The sequence below is a fragment of the Onychomys torridus genome, chromosome 1 (assembly GCF_903995425.1).
Source record: "Onychomys torridus chromosome 1, mOncTor1.1, whole genome shotgun sequence".
NCBI classification, from domain to species: domain Eukaryota; kingdom Metazoa; phylum Chordata; class Mammalia; order Rodentia; family Cricetidae; genus Onychomys; species Onychomys torridus.
This window is the reverse complement of record NC_050443.1, coordinates 156,100,595-156,122,327: the sequence shown is the minus strand read 5'-3', so window position 1 is coordinate 156,122,327 and position 21,733 is coordinate 156,100,595. Positions and strand designations below refer to the sequence as shown.

The 21,733-nt window shown below is 39.8% G+C and overlaps 1 protein-coding gene across 1 annotated transcript in view; it reads right to left on the bottom strand.

Annotated features, from left to right (window-relative positions):
- Exoc6 (exocyst complex component 6) overlaps positions 1-21,733 on the bottom strand; it is a 131,778-nt gene that overhangs the window by 37,005 nt on the left and 73,040 nt on the right. The window contains exon 15 of the mRNA XM_036179024.1: positions 4,437-4,578. Coding sequence (XP_036034917.1) covers positions 4,437-4,578 — 142 coding nt within the window. The remainder of the gene's footprint in view (positions 1-4,436; positions 4,579-21,733) is intronic.

Sequence of the window (21,733 nt, the reverse complement as noted above, 5' to 3'; positions counted from 1 at the left end):
TACCTGTGTGGATGCAGTGTAAGAATTCCTTCTACTAACGGCACCACCTAGTGGTCTCCCTGGTGACACAGCAACGCTGCTTGGGTGATCAGGAGTTAGCATTCTTGCCTCTGACTTGTATTATTAGATCACAGGTGGTTGGCAGCAGAGAGACAGAAGCCTTAGGATATTTACCATTCCATTTTGACACAAAGTAGTATCTAGTCCTTCCTTTCTTGGAAGTAAACCTCAGCAAAGTACCCTCAACCAGACAGCTGAGACACTATTAGGTGTAGAAGAACTCCTGGAACCCAAACAAAGTAGCAACACTCAGCTCCTTTTAAATCTGACATTGAAATAGTCTTTGTATACCATCCCCATGGTTTTCTCTCAATGCTCTTACTTGAAGTAAGAGCCCAAGTCCTCACACTTGCCGACCGCGCCAGCCCCCCAGTTACAAATGGGTTTAGAATGTCCAAGCTTCAATTACTTTAAAGTACACCCTGGCCACTAAGAAAGCATAGTCTGAGCTTTTTTCATTGTTGTTTGTTTTTAAAACATGGGGGGGGGGTCACTGTGTAGCCTAAGATGGCCTCGAACTTGTGGCAATCCTCCTGCCTCAGCCTCCCAAGTGCCAGGATTATAGGTATGTGGCACCACACCCTTCGGTTTGGGCTTTGTTAATGAAGTACAGAATACAGAACAGTGTACTGGACAGTCAACTACATCTTATGGTGGTATCCTTAGCCCAAGGCATCAGACAATGCCAATGAAGAGAGGACAGTCAAATGGACGGGTAGAAAGAACACTGAGGATAAAAAGCGGTTTTCATAGGTAACTCAGGGATGAAGGCTTGTGTTTGGTGCATGACTCTAAGTAGATATTCTCTACAAAGTTGTCAGTCCACTTCATATGCACCCATGACCAACTGAGGGGCAGGAGGATGTGGCTGCTGACATCTAGTTTGTATTTCACCTCGAAAGCCACGTGCTGTGGGTGGAGTTGACTCCAAGGGAAGCGGGCTAACTTTCTCTAAGCACACAAAGAAGACAGCTCTGGGCTGGAGAGATGGCTCAGCGGTTAAGAGAACTGGTTAAGAGTTCAATTCCCAGCAACCACATGGTGGTTCACAACCATCCATAATGAGATCTGGTGCCCTCTTCTGACCCGCAGGTGTATATGCAGACAGAACACTGTATACATAATAAATAAATAAATCTTTTAAAAAAAGAAGAAGACAGCTCTAAAGGGCGCTTTCCTTTTGGTGAGAATATCTTCCACCAAAGGCACAATACAGACCTATGGCAGAACCTCTCTTAAGAGAAGTTCAGAGAGCAAGTAGTTTCAGGTCAGTATAATCCATCAACACAGCAAAGTGTAGCTCATGGAAACACATTTCCTGAAGTATAGTTTATCCTTCAAACAGATGTTCAAGTAGGGCTGGACAACCACACAGTGGGGTTATTCCAGAGCACAGCATACAGCTCCAGGTCTGATCCTGTGTCCAGTGCTGATGACGTCAGCACGGAGGAGGAGTATGAGAGCAGGTGTGCCTTGACCATGCCGGGGGGCGGGAGTCCAGTGACTGTTTAGCTTCTAAGATTCTTTATCTGGACTACCTGTATTTCTTCTTCATATACTAGGTGAATGCCATGACGCTTAGATTGCCACAAACTTACTAAGCATTCCAGCCTTCCCCCATCTAGCCAAATCCCTCTTCCTGTGTACCTTTCTTCTTTTCCTGTCCTAATATGTAGAAAACCTATATACTGCATTAATGTTGAAAATAAACTTTATATTTTAAAACTACTTCCCTTAAACTTAAAAATGATTATTTAAAACATGATGAAACTTATTTTTTGAAATCTCTTAAAATACTTATAATAATAGAGAAAGTTTTATTTTCACACAACAATCACTAAAAGTTGGGAATGGGTGAGAGTTTATTTTTCTACCAGAAAGAGTTTGGGGAAGACATTATACTATAAACTCACTGTTAAAAGATACATTTTGGATAAGAATATTTAACATTGGAGGTAGTAAAATAAACACAAAAAATGATCAATTTATATTTGTTCAGTAAGTACAGAATAGTGATACTATATTAAGAAGTAATGGTTACAGGTGCCAGTGGAGTGGTTTCGCAGGCAAAGATGCTTGCAACCAGGCCTGATGACCTGAGTTTGATCCAAGAATCCACATGGTAGAAGGAGAGGACTGATTCCTACATGCTATCTTCTGATCTCCACATACATACCATGACAAATGCACACATATATGTGAACACACGTGCGCGCGCACACAATAAATTTACAAAAAAAAAAATGCCAAAAAGGAAAAAGAAACTTAGCCAAGAAAAACATTTAAAATACTGATTACAGCAGTTGCACATGATAAGCTTTAAAGAGCAGAGATAATCAAAGGTGAAACCACAAAGGAGGAGAAATGGTGGAAGCTGGGGTCTCTTCCTTTCACATCTCTGGGGCCAGAGACTCAGCCCAACAGAGGAGGATCTGCCCTTCACACCTGACACCACACTGCAATTCCTTCCTTGGTCTTCTCTGAGAGAATAGAAAGGTGCCCGTAGTAACGCCCAAAGGAGTGAGTAGAAGGAGTATGGCTAAGAGGGTGTGAGGCAAGCCTGGGAAGGGCGGAGTGCGTGCTTTTCTATAGTCCTTCCCAGTGAAGTAAGAGAGCAGAGCTGGACACCAGGAAGATGCCTACCCAGATGGCAATGTCCATCATTCAGCAAGATATGTAACCAAGAAGACACAAGCAAGCCCAACTAGAGGTCCAATTATCACTGAAGTTTGGTTATGTCTTTTTATTTTGTATGGATATACAAAGGTGAGCACATGCTTACACCGCAGCACACATGTAGAGGTCAGTGGGCAACTTGTGCCAGCTAGTTTTCTTCTACCGTGTGGCTTCTGGGGATGAACTCAGGTCATTAGGCTTGGCAGAAAGTGCCTTTACCTAATGAAGCACCTAGCTGGCCAAACACCTAGTTATTGTGAAGCTGAAGACAAAATAATACAAAATGAGTCAAGCAATAATGGTGTAAACACTGACATAAGCAAAAGCAGGCTGTAATGATCTCAAAATACAATTTCTTGAAGAAGAAACCGGTTTGAGTTGGGGTGCTGCTCAGTGTCGGATGTGTGTTTAGAACTGCGCCAGACCTAGGGTTCAAGTGCCAGTACCAGAAAAGGAGGTGGAAAATGCAGTGTTGGGGTGGAAGGGTCCAAGGGAGGGGAAGGTAGGAAGAGGGGACTGGTGTGGGGGCTGTCTACCAAAACTCAGTATGTGTGAAAATGTTGTAAGGAAATCTGCTACTCTGTATATTAATTGAAATCTAATTTAAAATGTAAGAGAAGGGATGGAGAGATAAAGAGAAAAAAAGGGAGGCTGGAGAGAGGAGCTAACAATCTGTAGAAGGAGAATAATAATTGATCTGAGCTTAGAAACATTTTAAAAGGTACATTTTTTGGGTCAAATACTTTTATAAATACAAAATAAATAACTTATAAATGAGAACTTTACTTTGAGAAAAATACAAGTTTTCTGGTAAAATATAGTTATAATCACTTTTTAGGAAAAAGCAGATTTTTTTTCCTCTCAGTAGAATATATTATGCACACAAATATTTTATATTTGTTTGGGGGAAAAAACCCAACACATTATTTCTCTTTTATTGAAAGTTGCTGACGTTTTTTTCAGTCTTTCAAATAATATATTTTGTAAATTCCCACCCCTGAAATTCTTTCACACTCTTTCTGGTGCCCCACTGACTTTTAATTGTCAGTGGAGACGTTGACTCCTTTGTCAACCGGGGACATTCACCATTCATCTGAGAATACTGCTTGAAAATGACTCCAAGTTCTCTAGCTAGCTAGTTAGGGCTGGAGGTTTGACAAAACCCGTATGTGAGGCACGCATAACAAGGCGAGCTCCAGTCCTGAAGCTCGCTGGCTGATGCCAACATAAGACCCCAGATGTGAACCTTGTGATACAAACAGAAGGATGTAGAAGAGTAGCACAGCTGCCAAGGCTGGAAAACCTTTAGGGTGAGGCAACAACCAGAGAAGCACCATTGGGAGCAGAAGGTCTGGAGCTCATCTTCCAAGCAATAACCCACATGGTCTGGAAAAGTAAAGGACAAGCTTGGGGTTGTTCCACTCATTTACAGCAGGCATTAGGAGAGTCCCAGAGAGTCGGCAAGAATGACAGAGGGAAGAGATCAATCCGTTAGTTACTTTGGCCTAGAACACCACTTCAATGAAGCTCTAATGCAAAGCTGAGATAGCTTTTTTCTTCCTGAGAAGGAGTTGGCTTTACTTCTAAATCGGTCCAAAGTGTAGTTAAACTGGTTCTTCTTCCTTGTCAAGCTGTACTATTATATACAACTTTCCACACTATTTCAATGTAGGTTCCAGAGAAAGCATGAGAGTACTTACATTCACACTGTATGACATCTAAGTTGAACTGCTGGACTGCTCCCATGCTTATCTGTTTTAACTCGCTGTCCAGGAGCATCTGCATTAAAGATGTTGACAGATGCTGGCAGGCTGACATGCAAGCTGTCTGAGCAACTTTCCCCTATATAAAACAAACACCAAACCAAAAGTAAACAAACAGCAAGCATGGAAATACATCATAAAATACATAAGCACAAGACCGTACACAGGGCACTCTTTTTGTTGGTACAATACTGATTGTTGATCTTTCTGCTTCTATTCTACAGGGCTGTGCATATGTATCCTAAGAGCTAAAATTCATCTTTCTCAGGATACAATACTATTAAAGTGTTAATTGCATAGAGGAAAACTATACATTTTGAAAACTTATTTCAGATCTCATTAAATAATGAAACTCTTTTAAATGCACATGAAAATATGGCACTTATTACATTAAATTACTGACAAAACAGTTTATTCAGTTTATTAGCACCTCCTAAGCTCTCCTTTGTATGTTTAACTAAGACAGAACAAAGGAAGTTAACTGTGTAACATAAGCTGCTCTTGTTCCTGCTACTTAAACTGTACCCATAAATCAAAACACACTTTGAGTCAGATCCTCGCTTCTCCCCGGCAGAGCTTCCCAGTGACCAGTAGGGAAAGCGCTTGCTTATCACTCTGATTTCAGCTTCATTTCTATTCAATCAAATTCACGATGCACATGAATAGTTACAGAAACTAACACTCATGGCTTTCTTCAGCCCCAGAAGTTCTAGATGAACTTTCGACAGTCTTACTTGAATTTTCTTAAAATACCAGTTTTTTAATGTTTGCCTTACAGATTACACAGCTGAATCACAATTAGTATAGATTGCGTTTTGTTTGTTTGTTTGTTTGTTTTTTAAAGACAGGATGTCACTATGTAGCTCTGGCTGACCTTAAACTCACTATGTAAACCTGGCTGGTCTTAAACACGCAGATCTCTGCTTCCTGAGCATTGGGATTAAAGGCATATGCCACCATACCCCATCTATAACTCGCTTCTAAAAGTTTGAAGAACTGCTTAAAGAAGTTTCTTTCAGCATTTGAAGCAGATGTCTAACAGTGTAAACTCTTTCAGGTCAAAGTTTTCCAGTGTTACCCTTCTAGGGAGGCTGCCTTCAAATGATTATATGATTAGGTGATGGGCTGATTCCCATGATGAGAGTCAAAGATTAGAATTATGGTTAGGAAAATAATGATTTTCAGAGAACATGCCATGTTTTTTCTCATTTCAATTAACAAACATTTACCCAGTGATATCTGATAATTGTGTTTTCTTCCTACTAATCACAAAAGCAAATAGAGCAACAAAACCATAAAAATCATCTCCCAAACATATCTGCTACAATACAGTAATACAAAAATGATTATGTACAGTTGATATAAAAGGCCATAAGGAAAATAAATAAATTTCATAGTTATTAGAATATTTGTTCTTTAAATTACACATTAAAAATCAGACTAGAACCAAACTGCTTATGGATGGGTGCTTAGCATTTAGGCACTATGCATAGCAGAAAACTAAACATCTGACATGCAGTGTTAATTTCTCAATCAAAAACCTCAGAGATAAAAGCCAATGCAAACAATATGTTTGACAGATGCTGATGAATTGCCAAAAAAGGAATGTAACAGACAATGAAAAACCCAGCATGTTCAAAAGGCCCCAAACCCAAGAGGAATTAGTCCGAGAGACTTGCAGCTCCATTCTCCAAGCAGAATATAATATGAATGGGAGGGGAATAAAAGCATAAGAAAGAGAAATCAATGCTATGTCATTTAATCTCAGTGTAACAGGCTTGCAAATACTTCACGGAAATGTTATTTTGATGTAATGGAACAAGTGCATTTTTAGCTTAATGTACTTCTCTATCAATTCAGCTCTATTATACTGTTACACAACAATGTACTAGCTGAAAAGGCAGATTAATAAATTGTCCACAAATTATTTAACTCACTTTGTACAGAAGCATTCCATAGGTTATAAGTGGTGTTATTTTAATTTAGGTTCAGAGACAAAAATAACTATACAACAGTACTGGAGCCAAATATGATGACAAGAGCATGAACTATTCCATAAATCTGTGGAAGCAGACGATGAAAATACAAATGCAAATTTGCTTTGTAGCTAAGTAATATTTATAACAGTAAAATCTTAATTTTAAATTTCTTTTGATTAGGCAGATTGAATACAGGCTTATTGTTCTCAAAGGTAAAACTTTTAAAAGCTTTACAAAATAAAAAATTATAATTTTTTAAACAAAAAGAATTATTCCTTTTTATACATTAAAATTTAAGTTAATACTATCAAGGTTCAGATTGTTGAAATTTTTAAAAGCTTATATTTTATAAGATTATACACTATTCTTTAGATGTCCTCTTTCTAATTTCAGAACGTTCAGAACATATATAGGAAAGTTTATGTCTTTAATATTTACATACTCAAAAACATATTTGCAACTGATATCTCATGCCTAACACTCTTGGACCATTTTAATAACCCAAATATCCCTCCCTGAACACTATTATAACTACTAACAATGACTCCTGAACACTATTATAACTGGTAACATTGACTCCCTGAACACTATTATAACTGGTAACACTGACTCCCTGAACACTATTATACTAGTAACACTGACTCCCTGAACACTATCACAACTAGTAACACTGACTCCCTGAACACTATCATAACTAGTAACACTGACTCCCTGAACACTATCATAACTAGTAACATTGACTCCCTGAACACTATTACAACTAGTAACACTGACTCCCTGAACACTATCACAACTAGTAACACTGACTCCCTGAACACTATCATAACTAGTAACACTGACTCCCTGAACACTATCCTAACTAGTAACACTGACTCTCTGAACACTATCCTAACTAGTAACACTGACTCCCTGAACACTATCATAACTAGTAACACTGACTCCCTGAACACTATCATAACTAGTAACACTGACTCCCTGAACACTATCATAACTAGTAACACTGACTCCCTGAACACTATCCTAACTAGTAACATTGACTCTCTGAACACTATCATAACTAGTAACACTGACTCCCTGAACACTATCATAACTAGTAATACTGACTCCCTGAACACTATCCTAACTAGTAACACTGACTCCCTGAACACTATCCTAACTAGTAACACTGACTCTCACAATAAAGCATCATCCTAAAACAAACATGTAAACACTTTCATAGTTGTCTTTAAAAACTAGCTTCTTTTAATAGGTATGGATATGATAACAAAGCCAAACTAGTCAACAAAAGAACACATTTAATATATGTTAAGCAGTCAAACATTTCCTGCGTTTTCTTTCTCTTTAACAACACAAAGCAGTAAGTACAAACACCTGCCAAACTTTTAAAAAGCTGACTAGTTTTTCACCCTGCTTTCACAATTTTTTTTTTTCTGAAAAACAACTTGCCAAGAGAGAAAACCCTTAGACAAACTTCTTATATTTCAAAGGGACTTGTAAAAGAGAATCTGCTGACATATTAGATCCTTTTTGCATTACCCCAAGCTTTTCTTCTAAGAACAATTGTGGCAAAGAGACATTTGGCTCCTGGAAATTCCCACAGGGTCAACCATATGCATCCTTCCGTGGCACCTTCACAGCCTGCTTTCTGGGCATCCGTCTCAAAGGCAGCTTTCATCATTTGCTTGTGTGTCAGTCAATATGATTTATGGACTGCATTCACCAACGTCAGAGCATGTAGAATGAGAAATATGACTACAATCTGCTAATTTGTTTTGTATTGAGCCATTTAAGAGTCAAAGACCTGATGTCAGACTGAGACCAGCAACACAATTAACTAGCTGGTGACAGATTCATCCATCCTCCCTGCCAGGCTATGCCAATCAAAGACAGCATGAGGCGACATTTAGTGAAATCAGTAAGAAAACTCATTCTCTGAGTAACCTGTGTAAGGGCTTGATTGACACTTTCTGAATTTCGTTTGGGGAACACAACCACTCTTTACCCAATAGTTTCCTACTGCAAGCTGTGAAATAAGGCTTTCAGTGCCAATCACAGAACAATAAGCCACTAACCACCAACCTCAGCCGAAAGAAATCAAGAAAACACATCTGTTTGTATGTCAAGCCAAATTTCCAAAATAATTTACTATTGTAGATTATGCTACAGATACTGTTTCTTTTGAAATATAAAATAACTTGGCAGTACAAATACAACACATTTCATTAGATTACAGCTCAAACTGTTTTGGTTTCAAAGTAATGTTTTCATAGGTCTAAGACCATAGTGGATGAAATATTGAAAACTTAAAAACTAATTTGGTACTTCAAGTTTATTTGAAGTTTGTATCTGTCTCGCCATTCTCTTATTTCACAGTCTAATAAGAAAGGTTTAATTTCAACAGTAATTATTTGAAAGCATTTTTTCAAGGCTGCTTTCATTTTCACAAGTACATATAATATAAAAATACCCTCTTGAAATCACAAATCACAACCATTCTTTCTATGACATCTACTCTTCCTTAACCCCAGAAGGATGCATTTTCCTTTATTTAATATCTACACACACACACACACACACACACACACACACACACACACACACACACATCTTGAAGAAAGAACTATTTTTAAACTCACAAAAAACATACAGAGACAAATATACCGGACACTGTGTTATTTTTTTTAACTTAGTATCAAGTTTTGTTTTCAAAGGTTGGGAGAAAAAAGAAAACAAAGGGAACTACATCTCACACTGCTGAGTGAACCTCGACATCCCGCCTCGCTCTCTAAAGCCACTTCCACTCACACAGCACATTTCTGTTCTATACACACGCAATGCCTCTTAGTTTGATATAGAAAGTTGAGTCAGGAGACTGTAGGAGTAAGCTTTTCAGAAACAAAAAGAAAGGAAAAGTGCTTTTGATGAATTGGACAGTTTCCTAAAGAGCCACAATACATAATCTTTTAAAATATATAGACTGAGAGAATCAGGTCTTTTATCAAATGTGGACTAAATATTAAAATTAGAAATAAAAAAGTTATTTAAAATATAGAGAGATAATCCAAAAGGAAACATTTTACTGTAACTCTTCCTTCTATTTGTACATTAAGAACCACTGACCTGGCCGGGCAGTAGCAGCACATGCCTTTAATCCCAGCACTCGGGAGGCAGAGGCAGGCAGATCTCTGTGAGTTCAAGGCTAGCCTGGTCTACTGAGCGAGTTCCAGAACAGTCAAGTCTACACAGAGAAACCCTGTCTTAAAAAGAAAGGAAGGAAGGAAGGAAGGAAGGAAGGAAGGAAGGAAGGAAGGAAGGAAGGAAAAAAGAACCACTGACCTGAAGTTTTGCTGCATAAAAAGTGTATCTTACTCAACTATAAAAATGTTATTAAATGTAAAGGCCCTGAAACAGTACAGAATATGAAAATCCCCTCAAGATGACATCACAATGCACAAGGTCCTTTTAGCCATCATGATAGGATTTAGTGCATTTTCTAAGTGAACACACTAAAATGTCCCAAATTCCCAATAATACAGACTCAAATTCCCAATAATACAGAATGGGTGAGTTATAAAGGTTTAAATATCAAGATTATATTCTTTAGTGTGTTTTAATAATGACTTTAATACTACCTTGAAGAAAGGTTTTTGAGACTGTGCCAAAACACCCACAGTTTATCAAAATACACCCATCGAACATAGCCAGCACCCTCAACACTTGCACAGTTCTGTGTTTCCCTCACACTCACTCTGTGTCTTCATCTATTTTTATCCCTGAAAGAATTGGTTACATCACTTCCCCCAGGCCCCACAATCAATTGCAAACTCTCATTCTCTCTTCTTAGGCTTTTAAAAAGGCTCCTTAATTCAATTCTACTGCTCACCATTCATAAGGACTTGAGACTGTAGCATACATTCTTGCTTTTTTGGAGGGGGCATATGAATCAAATAAACTTGACTACCTTAAAATTGAAACAAATTTTCCCAAGGTGATTCCCTGGAATACACACACATTTCTATTTCCCTTAAATCCTCCACAGCCCTGCCATGGCTCATCTAGCTTGGGCAATATACATTTTTTAAACAGTACTGATGTGGACTTTAAGGGCATGCCACATCCACATATTTAGCTTTCTGGAAGGCATCCTTGCTGCTGTTGTGACAGTCCCAGAGAGAAAAAAAAGGCAGGGAAGCATTAAGTAAGTCTTGAAAGGTCAAAGTTTAGAAAACACTCCTCCTGTTCCAAGCTATGAATCACTGGACTACAAAACAAATACTTCAATGGAAGAAGGTGGTTTTTTGTTTTGTTTTGTTTTTGTTTTGTTTTGTTTGGGGGGGTGGATTTATTTTTGTTGTTGTTATTGTTGACTATTTATTTATTTTAGATAAGATCACCTATAGCCTTGGCTGGCCTCAAACTCACTACATATCCAAGGAAGGTCTGAACTCCTGATCTTCTGCCTCCCAAGTACTGGGATTACAAGCATGTATCACCATGCTAAGCCTTAAATAGAGAGTTTAACTTAATTAATTACTAGGTCCAAAAACTCTTATCCTTTGGCAAATATTTTTAAACAAACCAAACAAACAAATAAACCAAAAAACCCAAACAACCAAACAAGAGAAGCTAAAGATTCACTTCATTTTTCCCTGTGGATGACACTGAGTAGGATGGTCAATCTAGGGAATTCATCTGTAGTGGGTGGTTGGTTGAGCCACTGAAGCACCGCCCCTAGTGAGGTAGCAGGTGGCTGTTACACCTGCCTGTGACCTTGAAGTACACACCCTGGGGCGTGGCCGCTGGGGATCCCTAATACCTGGGATGCACCTAAGTGCTGTCTCTTCACTACCTTATGGTTTTGGAGGCTGGAACAGAGCAGGGTGGAGCTCGCCAGAGAACAGCACTGGACCATGTGTCACCCTTCCAGGATCCTGCAACAAATTCCTTTATTCTGTCTTGTGAGTTAACCCCCAAATAAATTCCTTTGCTCATTAAATAGACTCCATGGATTGCTAGCCATATAATCCCAATATTTAGGTTGAAAAATTAAAACACACAAGAAACCATCATCAAAGCAGAAACTCTCTGAAAACTGGGCCATGTCCATATTTCTTTGTGTAAGCATACAGCTCAGTGTTCCAGGAACATAAAGCAATGGAAATTCAATATTTTACACTGATGTTACAATTTAAAATTTCCAAAGAAGTTGCCAGAGTCACTAACAGATTATATTATAGAGGTAGGTACATATGATCATTAGTAAATTAGACAAATGTCAGCCAAAGACAGCTTACTGATGGATGTAGTAGCTGGTATAGGCACAGCCATAAATGAAAATATAATACAAGCTAAGTGTGTTGGGGCATGACCATAATACCAACAGTTGGGAGGTAAGAAAATCTGGAGCTCAAAGACCATCCTCAGCTAGCTAACAAATTCTAAGCAAACCTGGGCTACATGAAACCCTGTCTCAAAAACTAAAACAAAAAAGGCACACGGTTGTTAGGTTTCAACCTTTCCTTCCCCCTCTCCATTAACCTCTCTTCCTCTTCCCTAGGGTCCTATGACCTGCCCCCCTAGTCCTCTCAATTTCTTTATTTTTGGTTTTTAAAAACAGGATTCTACATAGCCCACATTAGCTTTGAACTCAGTATATAGCTGAGGATGACCTTGAACTTTTGGTCCTCTTATCTACACCTATGTTGGGGACGCAGGCATATACCGCCATTGCTCACCAAGTTTCAACTTTTTAAGGATTTACTGAAAAGCTAGTACAAGTGGGTCTTCATATTGTGCTGAGGAGCATATTTCAATGACATAGTCTCTGAAATGGTATGACAAGGACCTGTGAACTATGCAGTCAGAGCGCCCACTTCTCCATTAACAATGTGGCTTTGCGGCAGTTGACATGAAGTGACTCCCATCAAGGTCTATGGTTTTCAATTACATTTTGCAGTATTGGGGAAAAACAAACAAACAAACAAAGCCAGGCAATGGTGATGCACACCTTTAATCCCAGCATTAGGGTACCAGGTGGATCTTTGGAAGTTCCAGGCCAGCCAGGGCTAAATAGTAAGACTCTGTCTAAAAAAGAAAAAAACAGACTGGGTGGGTAGCACATGACTTTAATTCCATCACTTAGGAGGCAGAGACAGATGATCTCTGAGTTCAAGCCTGGTCTACAGAGAGAGTTCTAGGGCAGCCAGAGCACCCTGTAGAAACCCTGTCTCTTTGGGAGGCAGAGAGAAACAACTCACATTGCATCACAGCACCCTTGAATTGGGGGTTCTCAAAGCCCTGGCATACGCTTATTCCAGGTGACAAGAGCTTTCTGGACAGGGAGCATCCCTAGTCTAAGCCCTAGGTTAGGGAATAGCGCTGATGTGGACACAACCAGTCACTTGCAGCGGAGCAAATCTCACGATCTAAGATCGGGTATTGAAAGAGTAAATGAGGGCTGGAGAGGCACTCATGGTGACACAGACACACAGGCAAAACACCCATATGCACAAAAAACAAATAAGTGAAATGTATTAAGAGAAGAGTGAATATGTATTAAAAACAATAGCACCAACAAAAACATGAAGAAAGCTGGGCCTGGTGGTACAGGCCTAGAATACTAGCTATTCAGAGGCTGAATAGGAGGATCAAGCCTGCCTGGGCAGGTTGGCAAGACTGTGTCTCAAAACAGAAAATCAATAGCAGATCAATAGCAGATCGTTTCCCTAGCACAGGCAATGCCCTAAGTTCAATTACCGATAAACACACACACACACACACACACACACACACACACACACACACATTCATACTCTCTTGCACATACACATGTGCGTGCACACCCAAGTCTGGGAGGGTGATCAAGGTAATTTCCTTTTGTCCCCCTAAGAACAGCCTACAGAATGATGTGGAATAATGCCACAGACAGCCGGCCAGCTCGCCATTCCCAACGACACTGAAATAGCTACATGGTCTCAGCGTGCTTAGAGTTGGTTATGTGTCTTTCGGGGACGGCACATAGAGGCACTCAGAACGGTCCTGTGTTTGACACACCATTGTAGAGTTTTCTGTAATACAACCTCTAACAAAACTAGATGTTTTAACCTTTATACAAAGAAAATAGGGAAAGCACCAAAATTTGCATGTGGCATGTGTCTAGTTAGACATTCAGGGGTTTGTGCCGCAAGCCCTAATGTCCCTATGAGATGGCTAAACAAAGAGGCAGTCATCGGGGCCTACAGTGGTCCCCTGGGTACTAAGTGTGTCTGTGACAGGATAGGGTGTGCTTCCCTATGGAGGGGCAGAAATCACTGAAAAGGGAAAACACTGAAGGCACTACCACAGCCAGAAAGATAGATAGGAAGCTTTCACATGATGAAACTCAAGACACAGTCTTAAGACTTTGCTATACCTGTGGGGTGTTGCACATTTGGGCAGTGGGTGCTTTAAATATTCATATTCTTCACATGAAGGAAAACGCATCAGTATGCACAGTTTTGAAATAAATGCACTTTCTATTTAGGTAGCTTTTCTTGACACAGGGTCTCACTCTAGCCCTAGCTGACCTGCAGAGAGCTTAACGTAATCCATGTCTTTACTATTTCTCTTACAGTTAACTAAAAATGCTTACCAAGTACTCTGCATTAAAACTACAGAAAATACAAAGACGAGTAGACACACTTCCTCTACGATAGGGACAAAACTCTAATGAGAGAAAGAAGTGTCTACAAATAGCACACACAGAAGTCAAACTAGGAAAAAGAGGGGTGGAGGGGAAGAGTAACCTCATGTAGTGTGATCAGCAAAAGCTGTGTGAAAGAGGCAGCATCAGAGAGAACTCTGGGAAAAGATCCAAGCATTTTATAGCTATAAATGAAGCTAAGATAGACAGATTCAGGGCACAATAAATATGCCAGTTTGGATAAAGCACAAATTGAGCAATGTATTCAGAAATGTATCAAGAAAGGCTATTTTTGCTAGCCCATGGAATTTTATTTAATTTAGCACAATTAAAAACTCTTAAGTTTTGAATGGTAAGTACGATTAGGCCATGTTTTAGAAAACACAATCAGTACTTGTGGTATGCACAAACAGAGGTAAGGCAAGAGAGCTGGTGCAGACCAATCAGGAAACAGGGACACCAGAAAAGGGAGGATGCATGATAGAACATTTACATGTTACATGCTAAATTAGACTGTCCCCCTAAGGAGAAATTTCAGTATCTCAATATGTATTAGCTCTTATTCTGACTGTCAAGGACACACAACTAGAGATAGAAAGGGCAAATACAGTAAAAATAAATAAAAACTTCAATAAAGCCATTTTTAAAAGTAAGGGTTAAAGTGATTCAGAAGAGCAGTCCTGGGCTGGAATGAGAAAGAAATATTTGCACTGGGTCATGATCATATGGCTCAGGTAAGTTGTGTTCTGTAATAGTTTCCTCCAAGATTGAATATTCCATCTTGCAGGCAAGCTCCTTAGGCAGGAAGTAAACAACTCAAAATAGCTTCAGGAAGTCCCTGAAACTGACCAGATTCACTAGGCCCCTCCCTGCAAGAGCAGACAAGCCAAGCTGCTGAGAGTCACTCTCTCAGAAGAGCCAAGGAGGAAGGAGACCTCTCAGATTCTAAGCTGCAAAGAAGACAGAGACCAGACAAGCACCCTAGAAGAAGCAGAAACCAGCTGAGCAGCCTGAAAGAGATTTAGACCAACTGAGTCACTGAGAGGAGAGACACTGTCTAACTTGCTGAGCTGCCTGTAGGCTGTGCAGTGTGTTCCAGATTCCCAGCCTTGTGAGCTGTCTCCCATGTTGGGGTGAGCTTAAATGATGCAGCTGTCTTTGAGTCATTTATGATCCTGTGAGTAACTTCACCCCTCGTTAGCATTTAAGTATGATCTGGCCGGACCTTTGGGGACAGGCAGTACTTTGGCCTACTCAGGGTACTGACAATGTCATCCTACATAACCCATTTGTGCATTTGCTCAGTCCCCTTTCAGAGCAAACCACTCCCCTGTAGTGGATAGCCATCCCAGCATTGGCCTGGAAGTTCCAACCCCCATTGAGGCTTCGGTAATGGTCACGCCCACAAGGCGGGGAGGAGGAGGAAGCGGAAGACCGAGGATCAAGAGGAGGTCTCTCTCTTGGTTCCGGGACCCTGGACGCTGGAGGTAGACCGAGCAGAGTTCTCCAGAGAACACTGCCGGACTGCGCTATACCTTTGCCAGACCCTGCAACCTACCCCTTCATTTGTAAGTTACCCCACAAAATAAACCTCCCTTTTAACTACATGGAGTGGCCTTAATAATTTCACCAATACCCACCTCTTCCTCTCTCATCCCACAAGGCTATGTCTGTACCCCCTTCTCTCCTTCTCTTCCCTCTTTCTGTCTCCTCTCTTCCTCTCTCATTCCTCCTCTCTCCTCAGCCTTTATCTCCAGAGGTGCACTCAGCATCCCTTCTTCCCTTCCCCCAATAAAATTCTCTACATGAGCATTGTCTGCATGGTTTTTCTCTCTCACCTGCCCTGGGGCCCCTTGGCTCCAACCCGCCAAGACCACTGCTCACCATTTTTAAATTATAACACCCATATTCTTGTAAGTAACCTCAATAAAACTGATTGGTTCACTGTTGAACTTTGGTGGTATCCTGTGATGGCTAACATTATATTGATAGCTAACTTTATGTTTAAAAGTTTAAAATCTCTGTGCTTAGGCGAATAAAGTAAAACTAGGCTGCCAAGGGTTAAAGGTTAATTTTTTACTGCTGTTTTTTTCTTCTGTAAACAAAAGCATATTTGCATGAGAGGACCTTCTGCTTGCACCTACACAGAATGTAACTTCATGTTCTTTGCCTTTGTAAACTTCTGACTGAGGTGACTGGGCACTACATTCAGGAATCCTGAGTCCTGGGTAGACCTGGCATCAATACATGAATAAAACCTCTTCTTTGTTAAAACTTATTCATGGTCTGACTGGTGAGTCTCTGAACGACCCCAGACCCACAACAATCCATACTTTGGTCTATTGTGGCTCCCTATCTGGGATGAGTAGATGCTGCTGTGTGTTGTATCTTCCCAGGAAAAGCTTTGTCATGTGGACTCATGAATCGCATGGACTCGTGGATCACATAGGTTCATGAATAGCAAGGGCTCATGTATCCCATGGGCTCATGAACTGTTTTGACTTATACACTTGGCTAATACCCACAAGTGTAGTGTGGTATATTGTTGTACAAAAAGAACATTCAGGAAAAGTATAAAGTCTTCAAAGTAAGTGGTGCTAATAACTAACAGTTTCTGAGAATCAATTAGATACCAGGCATTCTTCTAAACATCTTGTGCGTCCTATTTCATTCAATCCTCACAAAAGAACCATGTCAGACATATACTCATTAGCATCAGTTTACAGAGGAAAGACTCAGGTTCCCAAAGCACTGCCCTGCCCATAGATGTATTTCCTATTGCCTTTCATAATAAATTCCAGAAAGTCCTGCCTTACCAAAACAGCTAACATTACCTTTAAACTCTATGTTTCCAACACACTGCAAATATAAGGGCAATGTCAAAATAATTACAAGTTAAATACTTATTTTTCTCTGGGAAAAATAAGCCTACAGGAAGTTCATCATTTTCTAATTTACATGCTAACTTTAGCTTGTATCTACTTACCGACATGGCTGCATAATCACTGGAGTTTGCCTTAGTCTGAGAAGGAAGTAAGCAAGGCAATCAAATGAAAGAGGGAAATGTATTCTAATCACAACAGAAACAAGCAGCAAAACTAAACACACCACAACAAGCAGAGTCTGTGCGTGCTACAATGGAAAGGGATCGGTTACCACATGCACGTGATGATCATTTCATTTGGAAGATTTGTAGGTGAGTTTTTACATACACATTAAGTGTTTCTCCAAACATCTGTACATATAACGAAGTTGACCTGTCAGCATTAACATAATGAGCTTTAGTAGTTACTAAATGTGTGCTGAATTGGCAAATTTAACAAAAACCAATTCTTTAGACAGGACTCTTTGCTCTAGAGCAGTGGTTCTCAAGCTTCAAACAATAATAATATTAAGAATTAAGAAAATAAGTTAAAAATGCAGATTTTAAGCTACAGAAAATTAAGTTAGATCTACAGTATACACTGAATCTGAATATTTAGAAGTGGCTCTTTCCATAGATGATTCTAAGTCAGAAAGAAAGAAAATGTCTATTTCTTCATAAATAACAGAACACTATGGAGAATACAAGTTTCTAAGGATGCTTTGAAAGGACAAGTCACTATGTTCCAATATAATTCACGTAGATTAAACTAAATTCCTTAAGGAATGAGGGCTTGCATCTCACAGCTAATTAAATATATTTTGTTCCCTAAGAAGTGAATAGTAAGCCAAAGTAAAAACCAAATTATTGGTCATAATTCAACTGCATATAAGCCTCAGCAGGCTTCTTCTTTTAAAATATCAATGATTAACAAAATATCAATTCTTAAATAAAAGGAATGAATTAAAATACTATTTATTTTTTAAATTACTTTTTTCTTATTTTTTTTCTTTTGGAGATAAAGTCTATGTGGCATAGTAGTCAGATAAATTTTCTCCAGTTTACAATACTCCTGAGTGCTAGGACTATAGACATGCAACATCCATTACATTTCAAAAGTAACTGTGTAATATTTAGGTATCATTAAAGACTTTGCAGAGAAAGGTACTGACTCAGAAATGTGGTTCAAGCTTATGTTAGCACAGTGGAACTGAAGACTCTGCTTACTAGCAGAAGGTGAGCTTCCAGTAGAGATGAGACTGAAGGTCACTGCCATCCAATACACAAGTGTGAACTCAGGCAAACTCACCTGTCAAAGCTAAGCACCTAGTGAAGCTTGTGCTCAGTGAGCCACAGTTGTGCTGGCTACGAAACTTCCTCTTCGCAGACTGGGCTCGCCTCTACAGAACCACTGACACCTTCCTCGAGTTAACTTTAACCATTTTGTTTTGATTCATATAATTATGCCATCATACTTACTTACTTAACTCTTTTCCATAATCTTTCAAAGTATGTAGAGCTACAATGGAAACTATATCAAAGACACAGAATTGAGCCAAACTTCAGCTGAAATTTAGCAACTTTGTTAAGAAAGCCAGTCAACAGCAAGGCAGTTCTATAAACCACAGGAGTGTGCTACTTCCATCCCAGTTCATATTAGAGCACTTTTATATGATGGGGGGTGCTTTTCAAGACAGGGCTTCTCTGTGTACTTCCGTCCTGAAACTCACTCTGTAGACGAGGCTGGTCTCAAACACACAGAGATCCGCCTGCTTCTGCCTCCCGAGTGCTGGGATTAAAGGCGTGTACCAACACAGCCCAGCTTTGAATTATATTCAATGAATCACACAAATATTATTCATGAGCCATCCACATTTAAAAAATAAACATTATATACTGTGGAGATCAGCCCTCTATCAGATGTGGGGTTGGTGAAGACCTTTTCCCATTCTGTAGGCTGTCGTTTTGTCTTATTGACCGTGTCTTTTGCCCTACAAAAGCGTCTCAGTTTCAAGAGGTCCCATTTATTAATTGTTGTTCTCAGTGTCTGTGCTGCTGGTGTTATATTTAGGAAGTGATCTCCTGTGCCAATGTGTTCAAGAGTACTTCCTACTTTCTCTTCTATTAAGTTTAGTGTAACTGGATTTATGTTGAGGTCTTTGATCCACTTGGACTTGAGTCAAAATACTGAACAATCCAATTAAAAAATGGGCTAAAGAACTAAACAGAGAATTCTCAAAAGAAGAATCACAAATGGCTGAAAGACATTTAAAGAAATGCTCAACATCCTTAATCATCAGAGAAATGCAAATCAAAACAACTCTGAGATACCACCTTACACCTGTCAGAATGGCTATGATCAAAAACACTAATGACAGTCAATGTTGGAGAGGATGCAGAGTAAAGGTAACACTCCTCCGCTGTTGGTGGGAATGCAAACTTGTTCAACCACTGTGGAAATCAGTATTGGTGGTTTCTCAGACAATTGGGAATTGATCTACCTCAAGACCCAGCCATACCACTCTTGGGCATATACCCAAGGAATGCTCAATCATACTACAAAGATACATGCTCAACTATGTTCATAGCAGCACTATTCATAAATGCCTGTCAACTGAAGAATAGATTAAGAAAATGTGGTGCATATACACAATGGAGTACTACTCAGCAGAGAAAAACAATGACTGCATGAAATTTACAGGCAAATGAATGGAACTAGAAAATATCATCCTGAGTGAGGTAACCCAAACCCAGAAGGACAAACATGGTATGTACTCACTCACAAGTGGATACTAGATATAAAACAAAGAACAATCAGACTGCAACCCACAGAACCAGGGAGGCTATATAGCAAGGGGGACCCTAGGATGACTGTGGCTTATAATAAGTTTTGGTTTTACTCAATTACTGGGCAAGCCTCAGTGAAACATTTCACTATTAGGATAAGAATTTATACTGTATCAAGCTGATAATAGAAAAATAAATAAATAAATAAAATAAATAAACATTAATAAGAAAATCCTTGCATTTTAAAAATAATTCTTTCTGCTCACATAAAACAAAAGATAATAAAAGCCAATGACTCTGCACTTGATTTTAAAATTCCCTCTAAGTTTTCAATCAAGAGAACAGATGTAACTCAGAAAAACTGAACCAACAGAAGCAAAAGAAAGTCTGCTTCCCAGCACCCACACGGCAACTCACAACTACCTCTAACTCCAGTTCCAGGGATTCCTACACTCTTTGCTAGTCTCTGCCTGCACTGCACACATGTGATGCACTTACATACATGTAGGCAAAACACTCAAACACAAAAAAAAATCAAGATAGTAGACAGAATGTTTGTTTTGCACCCAATACACAAGCAAAACATAAAGTACCAAATTGCTTTTTAAAGGATAAATTATTTAAAAGCAGAGAAAACGAAGGCAGGGAAAAATCAAGAAATGCCTTCTGGAAGACAGGAGGCAATGAGGCAGAGCACAGAAAGCCACTGCCCACTGCAAACTCCAAAGAACTGCAGTGCAGCTGGAAGCCAGTGGTCCAGGCACAGAGCAGGCAGAGAAGAGGAAATGAGAGTGGAGAGTGGGAAAATAACCTGGAGACCAATCAGGGGACAGCTAAAGCTGTGGACACGGGGGGGGGGGGGGAGGGGTAGAAAGAGGGAAGGGGAGGGGAAGGGAAGGGAGGGAAAATTGTAGGTATAAGAAAGGGGGAAGGCAGCCAGGCAGAGGTAGTGGCGCACGCCTTTAATCACAGCACTCGTGAGGCAGAGGCAGGTGGATCTCTGTGAGTTCGAGGCCAGCCTGGTCTACAGACTGAGTTCCAGGACAGGCACCAAAATTACACAGAGAAACCCTGTCTCAAAAACAAACAAAAAAATAAATAAATAAGACAAACAAACAAACCAAAAGATTAAGAAAGGGGGAAGGCAGGAAATAACACATAACTTGTGGAATCAGTGCAAAATGAAAATGTGCAGTCTTTAATTCAAAATTTAAGAACCTGAAGCTAACAACAGGAGCCTCCCACCTGGGGACTGCTGCAAATGCACAGTTCCATGCAGAAGGAAGTGGCCCCAGGGACCGGACAGACGGCCCAGCAGTTAAGATCACTAGCTGCTCTTTCAGAAAATCCATGTTTGGTTCCTAGTTCCACGGTAGCCAGTTTACAACTTCCTGTAACCCCAGCTCCAGTAATTCAGATGCCCCCCTGTCCTCTGCGGACACGTACACACATACAAACGCACACACATAACACCTAAATAAAAAAGAATCTTTAAAAAAGAAACTAGGGGTTGGGGATTTAGCTCAGTGGTAGAGCAAGTGCAAGGCCCTGGGTTTGATCCTCAGCTCAAAAACAAAAAAAGAAATTAGCCCTAAAAAGATGAGCCCATAACCCCATGATTAGCTTCATTCCTGCTTGTTCTAAGGAGAAGAATGCTAAACAAACAAAAAAGTATACATATATATCCCAGTCAGATTTCCATATATGTAAACACACACACACACACACACACACACACACACACACTATAGATAGACAGACAGACAGACAGACAGACAGGTAGATAGATAGATATAGCAGTAAAGTAAAGTCATGTCAGCTCTGCAGGTTTTCGATGCTAAAACTAAAACAGAAACTGCAGGATTTTCCATGGGGGGGGGAAGCTTCTTCCACAGAAGTTTGTGGGTAAGAAGATTCAAGGGAA